Here is a 15,014-nt window from a genome sequence, read left to right as displayed (position 1 = left end):
AAATAAATTTTCTTTGTTTTTTTTTTAAATGGAACATCTCCTATATAATTTTTTTAATAGATGGATAATTAAAAAATAAAAATTTTTTGTATTTAGAGTATTTCAAAATTCTTAACGGTTTCGCAGATATTTGTGGTTTTATATTTCCTATGGCATTTTCCACAGTGAATTTTTATCAAAGCCACCAAATATTTTTCATTCGAATTTTACCGTTGAAAAAGCCATATGAAATAATACCGAGTATCTGCAAAGCTGTTAAAAATTTTGAAATACTCTAAATATAAAATATGTTGATTCTCCATCTATTAAAAGATAATATAAAGGGCGTTAAGTAAGTACAGACCATCTAAAGTAAGAACCCAATATAGTTTTGATTCCAGGCCAGTTCTTGTATTTCTAATATTTTTTTTAAAAAGGCTGAAAAAAAATATTTTTTATTTATTTATTAATTTCTCTGAAACTGTCAAAACGTATTTAAAAATATCTTAGGATTATGTAAAGTGCTCAGAAAGGAAGCCAAAAAAGCAATAATATATGGGGTATTACATTTAAAAAAAATCAACCTGATCCACTCACACTTTTTCGAGCCACCCTGTAGAAGTTAAATTATTTTCTTGAAATACATCCTAATACATACTTTAGGTTTGCACTTAAATAAATTTTATACGTTTTTTAATTTAGCTACAGATGCCCGACGCACTTTTGCCGTACCCTGTATATACATTTATTTATTTTTAAAAAAATTAGTTTTACGAGCCCTAACAACTATATGTTGGGACAAGGTCATATTATTCAATTATTGCCCTGGTTTTTCAAAATGGCTGAAAAATATATGTTTAATTTGTTAAATATAAACATAGCCATATATCCTAAACAACTTGACAATATTTTTATGAATTTGTAAATCAATCCATATTTACAGTAGCGGATTTTGTTCATAAAAGGACAACTTTGCTGACAACTAAATGTTGGGACAAGTATTTTTAAATAATTAATTAAGCTTTGCTATAAACGTCACAAATGTCGCAAACTGCTTACTTCAGCATTGACAGCTTGTAAGTGACTCGATACTTTGAGTAGTGAGATTTACTGTAAGATTTTTTTTTTAATTTTCAATTTTGTTAATTTAATCCAAAGTAATGGTCCGTGGAAAAGCTACAAATTACAACTACGGGAAATTATCATTCGTCAATACAGTACGGGGAAAACAATTCGAAAAATTTCTGAGGATTTAATTATTCCAAAAACTACGGTCTTTAATATAATAAAAAAATACGGCGAATATGCCAATGTAGACGTTAGAGGTAAAAGTTCGGGAAGGCCAAAATTTGTATCTCAGAGAGATTTACGAAATTTAGTAAAAATTTGCAAGTCTGTGAGAAGAAGTACTCTTCGCGAAGTAACAGTTAAATGGAATACTGTAACTGGTTTAAATATATCAAGAGAATGTTGCCGAAAATATATCCACAAATGCGGTCTGAGGTTTTACAAGGTTTTACAAACTTTATTTTGTGTGGATAATCAAATACCTGAAGATTATTGATACAAATTCTTATTTAGGCCAAAGAAAAACCGCTACTGACAGAAATTCAAAAGAAAAATCGCTACAATTGGGCAAAATCTAAATTATCATGGACACAAAATGATTGGAATAAGGTCATATTTAGCGATGAGTCTAAATTTGATGTTTGCGTTGGAGATCATCGAAAACGAATAATACGAAATAAAGCAGAAGCCTTTCATAAAGATTGCTTAAAGAGGGTTATTAAATTTCCTAAGGGGATTATGGTTTGGGGTTGCATGTCAGCAAGAGGTTTGGGCAAATTAAATTTTATAGATGGCACTGTTAACGCCCAAAAATATCAACATATTCTTGAGACCTCAGTTTTGCCTAGTGCTCAAGAATTGTTTCCAAACAAAGACTATATTTTCCAACAAGAGGGAGCATCCAAGATGGAGTAATAATAATATAAAAGTTCTATCCCATCCTTCAAGTAGTCCGGACCTCAATGTTATAGAAACTGTGTGGCATAAAATGAAGCAATATTTAAGAAACCACCCGCAACGAACAATTTTTGATTTGCGGACAAAACTGCAGGAAATTTGGGATAATTTTTCTCCTCAAATGTACCAATCTTTGGTAAATACAATGCCATTAAGAGTTCAGGCAGTTGTTAAGGCGAAAGGTGAAGTAACTCCGTATTAAACAAATTTCTTGTTGTGCTGTCCCAGTATATAGTTGTCAGCAAATTTGGCTTAATTTTGTCAAATTAAGCTATTATCAAAAGTGATTTGTTTGCAAAGTTGTTTGCAAAATATTAGTTTTATTATTGGTACATAATACAGTAATACTTAAACATTTATGTTTTAACATGAAATTTATTACATATTATAATGGTGAGATGGCCTGCTTATTTAAAAATAAACATTATTTCTTTAAATTCAAAACATTCAGTTTTAAGACACTCTGTATACGTAAGTAATTATTGATTTTTAAACTATTTACTCGTAAACTAGGGAGAGGGAAATCAGAGGACGAACAGAGATAATAGGTGTGTGTTAGGTAATAGTGTTTAGACTACCGCTCGAGACGCATCGAAGTTATTTTGGTCTGCAAGTTTTGGGGTTATTGTTACAATGATTGTGTTAAATGACTGATGTTAAGTGACTGTATTGTGTTAAAAGGTAAAGTAAATGTTTTCTCATTAATTCACTAGTGTTAACTAAAACATACAGCTTATTTTCCTCTTGTAGTATTCTGTGCTAAAGTTTTTCCTTATTTATTTCATCTGAGACATTTATAATAATATACAGACTGTCCCAGAAATAAGTGCAAATATTTTAACTCGTAGTATAATTCAACCCTAGAAACACGCCTATGAAGATTTTTCCGCGAAAAAAAAAAATTAAAATTCGAAATTTTTTGAAAATTTTTTTGGATTTTTTTTAGTTTTTAGTTAAAAAACATAATTTCTTGATAATATGGCAACATAGGTATTAGATTAAATTTACAAGAAAGAAAATCCAGAAAAGATCCAGTGGTTCTCAAAATCTTAGCAAAAAATCATTTTTTTTGGAAATTTTCAAAGTAAAATAACTCCGTTATTTTGGACTTATTTGAAAAACGATACCCCTTAAAATATTTGCACTTATTTCTGGGACACCCTGTATAAAATCCTTAAGTGACTGACATACTGATTAATCACGATCCTGCTCAAATCACTCAACGTAAGAAGCTCAATTTTAGCATACAGGTTGATTCTAGGGTTTAGAGGTTCGATAGGAAGGGATTTTTCGAAATTCCAGTTTCAAAAGGGTGAAACCACCCCTCAAATATTACAATATTTTTTATTTAAAAAACGGTCAAGTTTCCGAAAAAACGCTTAAACACGTATATTTTATTTTGTTTTTTTACATATTTTAAGAATTTTTAAAAATGTATACAGGGTGTTTCGAAAAATCTGGTCATTGATTAATCACGATACTGCTTAAAGCGCTTGACGTAAAAAGCTGATTTTTGGAAAACAGATTGACTTTAGGGTTTAGAGGTTCGATAAGAAGGGATTTTTCGAAACTCGAATTCTAAGGGGGTGAAACTATCCCTCAAATATTAAAATATTTTTTATTCAAAAACCGGTGAGTTTTTCGGAAAAACTCTTAAACACGAATATTTTATTTTGTTGTTTTACATATTTTAAGATTTTTTATAAATTTATAGGGGGTGTTTCATAAAATATGACCATTGAGTAATCATAATTCTGCTTAAACTGCTTGACGTTTAAAACTGATTTTTGGCAAACAGATTTACTGTGGGGTGTAGAGGTTCGATAAGGAGGGGTTTCTCGAATCTCAAATTCCAAGAGGGTGAAAACGCCCCTCAAATATTACAATATTTGTTATTTACAAAACGGTTAGTCTTTCGGGAAAACGCTTGGACAAGCATAATTTATTTGTTTTTTTACATATTTTGAAATTTTTTAAACAATCATACAGGGTGTTCAAAAAAGTTGGGTAATTGATTAACCACGATTCTGCTTAAACTGCTTGACGTAAAAAGCTTATTTTTGGCAAACGGATTTTTCGAAAGTCAAATTCCAACGAGATGAAACTACCCCTCATATATTACCAAGTTATATAATAATATCGCCATATTGTTTTTCCTCATGCTGACATAAATGTGAGAAAATTTTATCCAGTTTGTATGTTAATGGAAACTGGTACACGCTAGTATCATATAAAATGTGTAGGTATTTAATGGAATCGATTAAGTTGTGAATAATTTCAGTTTAAAAGTAATCTCAATACAATCGTTTACTGTTCATTCGCGCCAAATTTTTGGTTCAGGGTGATAATAAGGGCCTCGTTAGCTGGATAATATTGAACACTGAAATAAAAAAAAAATTATAAAGAAATAACTTTATTAGATTTAAATTAAATTTGAGGATTATGGACCTGAGTGATTTTTTATTTTCTAATTAGTAAGCAAAGTTCGAATAATAGTCTGTATTTTATAGACAATTATATCGGAATCGTCGGGAATGGTGCTTTTGATGGTCCCTCAGCACGATCATTTTATAGCTAAGTCTTTAGCCTCGGTCTCAAGCGTAGAATAGCGCCGTAGGAGTTTTATGGGTGACATATTTTAACTTTCAACATTTAACTACAATAACTACAATGTTCCCGCTTCTAAAACCTTTTCTAATCTCCCTTAATTGTATTATTTTATATGTATCGTCGCGTCGTATGTACGTATACTTGTACTCGTTAAAGGTTCAGCAAAATGAATGGTCTTTTTTTTACCCAATTTTTGTGTGGCCGAAGGAAATATATATTATATTTCAGAAATCTGCCTAAGGCTTGTCGTAAGAAAACAAAGTCCTCCTATGTAACAGATTATTTCCTTTATATTATTATTTATATTATTAACAGATTATTTCCTATGTCCTTTACGTTCAAGTCGATGTTTTCGGTTATTAGTTTCGGGAGAGGGTCTTTTAGCAGGAAGTAATAAAACAAACATCTTTCAAACGTGACTATTTTTAAATTCCCAAACTTATAGAAAGGCAAAGCAAATAAACTGTAGAACTTAGAAGTAAACAGAAAATTGTAAAGATAGACCGTAGATAAAAACGCTGGGACATTGTAAAACCAATAACCACCCTTGATAACATGTAACTATCGCCGGATGTTTGTAAAGGATCTGGGAACTTTAGGAAAGCACGTATCTAGACATAAACGAGAATTAAATACGTAAAATGGTCATAGTACTGCCATCTAACAACGGGAGGTCGAACCTATATGGTTTGAAGGGCGGTGTCAAGCTGACCAATCAAGCAAAGAACAGTACCTTTAGGGATGATCCTATTGGCGAAGTACCGAATGCACCACCCTTCAACCCTGTAATGTTGGAACCTCGGGGCTGTTTTTAGGCAGAAAAGTTAGTTCGGTTTAAGTTTTTAAAAGACACGGTTCTCTCTCGGGTTCGCGAAATTCGGTAAGGTTCACGATGTGACCCCCTGTAGTTTTTAAGTCTGGTGTCTACTAATAGTATTTCTTTTATGTCCTTTTGTCAAATGTTTTTAATTTTCTTCTCTAAAATTATTTTAATGTGTTGTAGTAAGATTTAGTAATGAAGGTTCAATTGATTATGTAATTATCAGATTTTTCAACAAAGCAGACACCAGACAATTTTCTTGTATTTTTCCATCTCTTTTCCATTTTTAGTAATAACAAGTAATTTCGATCATATATATATTTTTTTATTTGTTCTTTATTTTCTTTTTAATATTAAATTTAAATGTTTTCTAAAAACTCGGCCGTTTTATTTCTATAGTAAAAAAATAAGAGTGTTTTAAAAGTATATAAATAAGATCCTTATGAACGGGCAGAATATCTCCAGAGCAGTTCCGAAAAGTCTCGAGAAATGAGCTACATATTTACAGACAGAGGTCGGGCCGTAATTAAGGTAAGTTATAATAGATTTGAGAGACTAACAGGCACTAAGACAAAGCATTAAACATACGCTCCAAAGAGTCGGTGTACTTTTTATCCAAGTTTGCCTTCCGTTCAACTTAATTGTTTTTTCATAATTATAAAATAGTCACGCTACCCATAGACAAGTGATTAATCCGAAAAGATTTGTCACACCTACACTGGGTGCCTGCTTACCAAGGGATAGAAGGCAATGAAAAAGCAAATAATCTAGCTAGGAAAGGAGCGAACACTCCACTAACTGGACCAGAACCGTTCTGCTTTCCAAGTGGTAACCAACTCAAGGCGGAACTCAAGAACTTGGAAGATTCCATCCGCAACCTGGAATGGAAATCTTGCAATGGTCTAAGACACTGGAAGAAGTTTCTGAGGGCTTATGATCAAGAAAAATCACAGATCTTCCTGGGTCTGAGTAAGAACAATCTTCGGATTGTCACGGGGTTTTTAACAGGACACTGTCTTCTCAATGAACACCTCAGTAGATTGAAACTAAGAAGAAACGGCGAATGCAGATTCGGTGGGGAAGATGGTGAAACACCAGTACACCTCATCACTGAGTGCGCCGAGACGACAACCATTCGTGCCATGAATTTTGGTACGACTGATATTGGAGATGGAGAACTACCCTCTATAAAACCGTCCCAGATACTGGCTTTTGTCAAAGCCCTGGGACTGTATGATGAGTTATGATTCAAGAAAGGGGGACACAATGAATCTGTAAGGTCGAAGTGATTAACCCCCCTCCCACTCATTCTAAATTCTAAAAAAAAATCCACACCTAAAATTCCAAACACACGTGCTTTGATTAAGGCTTGATTCAGGTTTGCAGAGCTTCAGCATTTGCCATAAAATAGCGAGCAATTTGTTACAAAACCATTTGAATTATATATCACTGTAATCATAAAACTTCAATCTATTTCCGTATTGTAACGGAATTTTAAATTATCGCTTTATTTTCGAGAAAATTTAGTCCAAACATAAGGAATATTTTGTTGAAATTTGACGCTCCGCAATTTTTATTTGAGCGTTTTTTTTCTAGTTCTTACCGTTTCTACGATATTTCGAAAAAATAGTTTTATTTATTTACTTTACCCTTTTTGGGGGTGAATTTAAAACATCTTTTGCAATTCGTTTTTACATCTTTCAAAGTAATTTATATCAAAAATTCAAGTTTTTACCAAAAGTTCGTATTTGAAGGTCTATAATTCAAGTTTTTACCAAAAGTTCGTATTTGAAGGTCTATTTTCTTGGACTAAAATTAGTGTTAGAGAAAAGCGTTGCTCTTGTAACTGTTAGAGCCCCCAGAGACGGTCAGTTTTAACTCTGCAGGCTAGTTTGCGCAGTTTTTAACTGCGCAGCGTTACGCTAAATTATTATTATTTTTTCTAGATTTTTCCTAAAAGAACTTTATAAAGTATTAATATTTTTAATAACTGCTTCCATGTTTACTTCGGAATAACACAAAATCCTTATTTACTATTTTCCGTAAACATGGCAAAATTTTGTATATTTCAATACATTAGCATAAAAACTAGTAGTGGGAACTATCGAATGAATACTATCGAAACATTCGATAGTTGCAATTCATTCGAATAATTCGATAGTTAGTAAGAAAACATTCGTTGAAAACTATTCGAATAAAAATTATCGAATAGATCCGTCATCTGCCTTGAAATATTGTATTCTAATAATTCGGCAGCAAAAACCATTCATTTATAAAATTCATTCATTTAGTCGTCAGGATCGATTATAATAAAATATTAACTGAATTTTAGTTGTCGCCCGGCGACGTAAGTTTCTTTCCGAGAAACCTGACAGCGGTCGGTGGCAGTGCTATGAAAGAAGCCGGCATCTTTGATTTTTTGCGGAGTCAGATATAGATAAGGACACATTATTTTTTTTATTGAGGTGCTAGTATTTACACAGAAAATACATTATGAAAGGCGCTGTTGCCATATTTTGGTATTAGTTGATATTAGCAAAGAATATTATTGTTTGGCTTTAGTTAGTTAGGGATAGTATGTCTATATATTCTGCATTTTTTTTATTAATATTCTGTTGTTACACTGCAATAATACTTGTTATTTTGGATGTAGGAAAATTATTTTTAATGTTTTTACGCAAAGACTGGTTTAAAAATAATAATAACAATAATAATTTGTTATACCTATTAACAACAAAATTTAAAATGATTTAATATAAATATTTTTTTAAGTAGTAGCAAAATATAAACAACAAATTAGATGTCAAAATTATTTATATTAGATCCTATTTAGAAATAATATAGTCTCTAAATTTTTTGTGTGTGGCAACGTTGGTTTATTAAATAATAATAATTACAGAACTAATTTGTTATATTAACAACAAATTTTAAAATCATGAAATATAAACATTTATTAATTTTCTAAGCATGCAGTGTAATGGAAGGAAAATATAAATAAAAAATTACAAATCAAAATTATTTATATTAGGTGCTTTATATTACTATTTAAAAATTATATTTACTTTTACTGGCATTTACTTTAAAAAATAAATGAAATATTTCTTCGCAAAAAACTACATGTAAGAAAATTAGCATAAACAAAATACAAACATCGTTAACTTTTTTTTTTAAATTGGCACGTGTAAAACTTTTATTTTAATTTTCTCACCCCATAGTTTGAGTTCGATAACCATTTACTTAACCACATTACTTAAATATGATTATTAAGTTCAACTAATTCATATTATTAAAACATCTAAAATACAAATATGTATTTTTAAAATTAATTGTAAGTTCATCTCATCTCTCTTAAAATTGCTACCTCTCAAAATTTCCCATTAAAAAATAGCCATATACCATATAAAATTAAATAATTGAAAGATCGGACTACGGAAAACCACACAAATTTTCGGAAAACTTTTGACCACCTGCACATGCACACAATCGTCAATAAATAAAATTAAAAAATAACTACTATTTTAGTATTTTAACTATTTTAATAAACGCAAAAATAGCACAGTATTTATACGGCAAAGTTATAAAAATTTGGAAGAACTAATAATGCACTGACGCATACAAAAATCAAACGAATACTAAATTTCATTTTCAAAAGCATTCGATAGTCGTGGCTCAACGATAACCATTTAGTCGCACGGCGAGGTTGTCACATATGCTTTAGTATACAAATGAATGAATGATTTTATTCGAATAAAACCATTCGATAGTTGAAATCATTCATTCATTAACCATTCGATAGTCTAATTCATTCGATAGTTCCCATCGCTAATAAAAACTGTTTACTACTTATTTCCATTTAATAATTAATAAATATTTAAGAATGACCGATAAGCAATTTAGATTTCACTACAATTTGTAGTTTTGATTCAGATCGCAGATGTCATTTTTACTACAATGGAACTTATTTTACTACAATCTTTAAGGAATTATTACTTTATATGCAGTTTATAACCTTAAATACTTCCACATTAAAACCTTCTACAAAATTATGAACTGCTTCTGCAACTTTCTAACTACAAAAAATAGTAAATACAGTTACAACTTGTATTTGGCTCATATTACCATATACCACTATAATTTGCAACAAAGGATTTTACAATTGTGACATTATTAACAATTTTTCTTCCGTTATACATGTCTCATCTCGTTCTTCTTTTAGGCTTCAAAGTTTTGACAAGCAGGCTGTATTCAAGGACTGTATTATGTCGAACAGGCACAGTCGGCCTGAACTATCCGAGATATCTGCACAAGTCAAGTTTGCACAGGCGGCCTGAGCAATAAAACTGAGCGTCTGCAGGGACCTTTACGCACAATTTGAAGAGAATAGCAACTATAATAGAAGTTTAGAAGAATGCATAATAGAAGAGCTACATAGATTCACGAGCAAAGTTTGGTAAGTATTAAATTTCTGTCATAAAATTCTGTTGCGGCTGTCACGTTAACTTGAAGGTAATAGCATTTGGAGAATATAAGAGCAGCTGTTACGAGTTCACTTGTGGCATTTCTTAGTTGTCAATATTACACGAATATCTTTGATTTACTTAGAATTTCTAAAACACATTTATTTTTTGATTTTTTCACACTGGTGGGATGCAGATATAACATTGATTCGGACAATGCCAAAATAATATTTACCTGTTAAAAATAATGATTTTAAAAACTTACCAAATTTCTTGTGATTAAAATTAAATCTGATAATTAATCAGTTAGTGTTTTTTTTTATTGCCCAATTAGCCAGACATCGAATAACATTCTGTATTTTATAGGCAATTATATTGGAATAGACGGGAATAGAGCGTTTGATGGTCTTTCAGCACGGTTATTTTATAGCCATATCTTTAACCTCTCCGTCCCGACAGTAGAATATCGCCTGGGGAATTTTATTACCGACATATTTTAACTTCCAACGTTTAACTACAATTCCTAATGTTCCCTCTTCTAAAGCTTCTCCACTAATTTCTGTTAAATGTACAATTTTCAATGCATTGTGTGCCCGTTTGAACTCGCTATAGGTTTAGAGAACTAAACGGTCTAATACTTTTCAGGTTTCAGACGTTTACTGCCATTTAGGGTTTTGCTTACTAAGCAATTAGGGTTATAATAAATGTTGCTCTCATGGATGTTGCGTTAATTTGAAGTTAGAATCGTAATTGTGGACAAAATAAGAGCTACAGTACCTTTTTAACTACTTGCGTAATTTTATATTTGTCCATTATTATAAATTTTTATAAATATTTTCTCTGTTTAAATAAATAAATAAATGCCTTTATTGTCAAAAAATTTTTCACTTTGTAGACCAAGGTAAACTAACAAACAAAGTAGAAAAAAAATAAGGTACACAAACAAACAAACAAAAGATAATACAAAACTTATATAAATAATATTGTCAGTCTTATTGTTAAAATAAACATTTATAAATGTTTACAATGTCAAAGAACAAAAAAGTTAAAATAATATTCAAAAATATTTAGCCAGTTTATAGCAAAATATCAATGACCTCTAAATAAATCAATTTCGATGTCATTAGTAAATATAGCAATATCATTAGACCAGTGTTTTCAAGATCAAATACGATTTTCAATTCAAATATAATTCATTTACGGCGTAGAAAGCCTTGTCTAGTAAATACGAGTTCAATGCTTTGCGAAATGAAAAAAATGATGTTATGGATTTGATTTCAAATGGCAGGTGATTGTGCATTTTTTTCGAGTTGTATAATATTGAACTTTTAGCTAACTCTGAGCGTGGGGTAGGTAGATAAAGATCTTGCTCCGCGTTCCTGAGTGGATAAGTGTGAGATGGCCTTTCTTGAGAAGCTGATACATGTTTACGTATTAGGCAAATGGATTCAAATATAAATAAGGAGGGAAGAGTCTTTAAAAAAGTCCCGGCAATGAGTTCTGCTGTTTAGTCCTAGTGAATATCGAACAGCTCTCTTCTGGAGCTTGAAAATGCGGTCAAATTGAGTCGCACAACACGTACCCCAGAATGGAAGGGCATACCTGAGGTGCGACTCAAAAAGTGCATAATAAACAGCTCTAGCCACTGACAAGTTAAGGTCCTTAGAAACAGACCTTAATGCAAAACAGACAGAGCTCAATTTTTTCGACAAAGCTTCGATATGTATGTCCCATTTCAGAGAATTGTCCACAACAAGCCCTAAGAATTTTACAGATTTTACGACGTCAATGGTGGTGTTGTTAAGTCTGCAACGAGTTTTTATACGACAAAGCTTTAGTTTTAGAAATGTTGAGACTCAGGAGGTTCGAATCGCACCAAGATTTAATGGTGATTAAGTCATTTGATATAATCCTATGAAGTGCCGTGATGTCCTTGTTGCTCCAAGTGAAGCTAGTGTCGTCCGCAAAAAGACATATTTTGCCACTGATGTTTATGTTAGCAATGTCGTTAATAAAAGGAGAAAGAAAAGAGGGCCTAGTACTGAGCCTTGTGGTACTCCATATTCTATTGGCTTGCTAGAATTCAACGTAGTATCCACCCTCACAAGTTGACTTCTGTTGCTCAGATACGACTTAAACCATTCGAGAGATGATCCCCTGAACCCATAGTGCTGCAGTTTATTAATTAAGATCTTATGATTTACACAATCGAACGCCTTAGAAAAATCACAGAAAATTGTTGCTGTAGAATGATGGTTGTTTAGGCTGGAGTAAACTTTATTAAGGAGGGAAAACATAGCGTCATTTGTGGACTTGTTGCTTAGAAATCCAAATTGATATTCAGTAAGTATTTTGTACTTAAACAGAAAAGATACCTGCCTTATTTTAACCAACCTTTCTATGATCTTAGATAGCGTTGGAAGGAGTGCAATTGGGCGATAGTTAGAAGTTTATTCTGTATTATTGTCACGATTTTTTTCTCTTTTCAAACGTTCACTGGCACTTTGTGATTTGCTTATTAAATAATTAGAGACAGAGAAAATGTCGCTTTTACGGCTGTCACGTTAACTTGAAGGTAATAGCTTTTGGAGAATATAAGAGCAGCTGCTAGGAGTTCACTTGTGGAATTTCTTAGTTGTCAATATTGAGTATAAATTGGTTCACACAGTATTTTTCTAATGATATAGGTATATTTAAACAGTTAATACCGTTCTAAACTGTGTCACACCATTTTTGGGAGTTATTGCTATCTAAGACTGTAAGCAGATAAAATTAGAAATAATAGAACATAAATTAGAAGGAAAAAAAAAGTACGGAAATCCGCTATTGATCGAAAAAATGCTGAACAAGAAGGAATAATATAATAAATAACTGCTAAATATTTATAAACGAATTTCGTTCAGAAATCTGAGAGTGTATCGCTATTTTTCTAAAATGTCGTCGCCAATAAACAATTACTGCCAGAAAAAAATGTTGTTAAAGAAGAAAATCTCGTAGATATAGTTTTTCTTTTAGACAAATTATTTTATTGGCGTGGAGAGAATAATTAAAGATCCGCAATATTCGATATTTAAATTGTGAATTTGAAATCACAGGTTAATTAAACCAAATGACCAAAATTTCACCTTCATGCAATGTTATATCTTTAATTTTGTTAATGAATTCAATATTATTTTTAACTGAGAAAGAAGGTTCATGATCAGATAAATTTTCGAACTCCCTTGATAACCATTTTGCCAAATTATAAGTCGGAGAACCTACAGCCGAAACAATTGGGCGCATAGACTTGTCCGGTTTATGAATTTTTGGCAAAGCATACAATTTTGGTAATGAGGGATTGGATACTTGCAATTTCCTCTTTAAAGAAAGATCAATAAGGGTGTTACATTCTTTTACAGTTTTTTAACGTCTGCTACCGTCTTAGACAAAGGATTCTTTTTCAAATTTATGTAGGGGCCATTATCGATTATATTATCGAAATATGCTATAATATACAGGGGTTTCTATTTAAAAAAATGAAACTTTGATGTGCCACGACTTTATGACCGACCCTGTATACGTAAATTTATTACACGCCAATAGACATTTAAAAGCGCTATAATTTCTGTATTTAACTTTTTGCGGTACCATGTATATTTTACCTAATAATCGATCGTTTCCATACATAAAAGCAACCCTGTATTATCTTAAAGGCGAATAATGGCTTTAATAAAAGTGTCGAGAACAATCTGTCACAAAACTTACCGTTCTATTGGCTAAGTTTTTTACTCTGCAATTTAAGTAGGCTGTTTTTCCGAGCAGCGCCGTAACGTTTTTAGAAGCTGCTGCGTCAAAGTGGGGTCCTCTGGTTGTGGTCTCCACCAGTGAGTTGCCAGCTCCTCCTCCACCAGATCCTTGTACAGCTGAAGAAACTAAAACAAATAGACCTCAAATTAGTTATCTTATTATTATACAGAGAAGAGCAGGCTACTAGTAACATAGCAAGTTGCCGGACGAATTTACGTTTACCCGTTTTGCGTTCGTACTCGAGATTCACTGCCGGCTAGTCGGCTGGTCAGGCAGTACGCAATTGCAGTTGCGCTTGGACGGGTCGGTCGTGACAGACTAGGAATACGACGCGGGGAGTGCCGAGTATTTATTATTTTCATTTAAAGTGTTTACCTTCACTTAAGGTAACATTTAAAATGAAAATACTTAAATATTTATTATTTGAGTGTGTTTACAAGCCAAAACTAAAAATAAATAAATTCTCTAAACCCAAAAAAAACTAAAATATTACTCTAAATAAAAAAAAGTTATAACAAGTGTTCAAAAAGACCATCTTCTTGTGTTAGACAGAAGCCTAGGCGGTCGTAAAATCCCCGTCTGACATTGGCTAACATAGTAGGGCTAATAGTTTGGAAAGCCTCTCGTATTTTTACTTGAAGCTCATCCAGATTATTAGCCCTATTATGACCATACACTTTGGATTTTACATAACCCCACAAAAAGAAATCATTGGGAGAAAGATCTGGTGATCTAGCGGGCCACAAAATAGTTCCATATCCACTAATTAAACGGTTGGGAAAAGTATTGTTCAAATATCCTTGAACAATACGGGCATTGTGCAGGGCAACCACCTCAGCAATTTGATTACTTGAAAACGTGGGATTTTGATCCGCGGTAGCACAGACGAACACTTGCTTTAACTCCTGTTCTTCATTAATCAACACATCAGGCTTTTTGTGTTTTTGTGGGGACACGTACCGATGTGTTTCAAAATTATTAATAACTTTTGATATAGTAGATAAAGATGGAATTGGCCTGTTTGCAAAAGTTTGTGGAAAAATTGTTTGTATATCATCTTAAACCGTAAAAAGTACCATCTTAAACCGTAACCTGGAACGGATGTGCTCCAACGATCTAAGACACTCGAAAAAGTTCCTCAGAACTTACGACCGAGAAAAATTAAAGTTTTTTTTTGATTTCAGTGAAAATTTCACACCTCTACTTTTCAACCAATAACATGCTTTAATGTTGACTAGTTACCATGGCAACTGAAAAAATTTCCGGAAATTTTTTCGAGGCGCCACGACACTTTAGTGGAAATTTTTTGACAGTTGAAAAGGTAAACATAAGATCTA

The 15,014-nt window shown here is 32.1% G+C and overlaps 1 protein-coding gene across 1 annotated transcript in view; it reads right to left on the bottom strand.

The window, feature by feature from the left end:
- Positions 1-15,014, bottom strand: part of LOC115885613 (lachesin-like) — a 149,523-nt gene that overhangs the window by 130,624 nt on the left and 3,885 nt on the right. The window contains exon 2 of the mRNA XM_030904576.1: positions 13,636-13,802. Within this exon, the coding sequence (XP_030760436.1) occupies positions 13,636-13,802 (167 nt within the window). The remainder of the gene's footprint in view (positions 1-13,635; positions 13,803-15,014) is intronic.

The sequence above is a fragment of the Sitophilus oryzae genome, unplaced genomic scaffold (assembly GCF_002938485.1).
Source record: "Sitophilus oryzae breed Bouriz unplaced genomic scaffold, Soryzae_2.0 scaffold_402_pilon_pilon, whole genome shotgun sequence".
NCBI lineage: Eukaryota > Metazoa > Arthropoda > Insecta > Coleoptera > Curculionidae > Sitophilus > Sitophilus oryzae.
The sequence above is the reverse complement of the archived record's forward strand: the minus strand, read 5'-3'. Positions and strand labels throughout refer to the sequence as shown.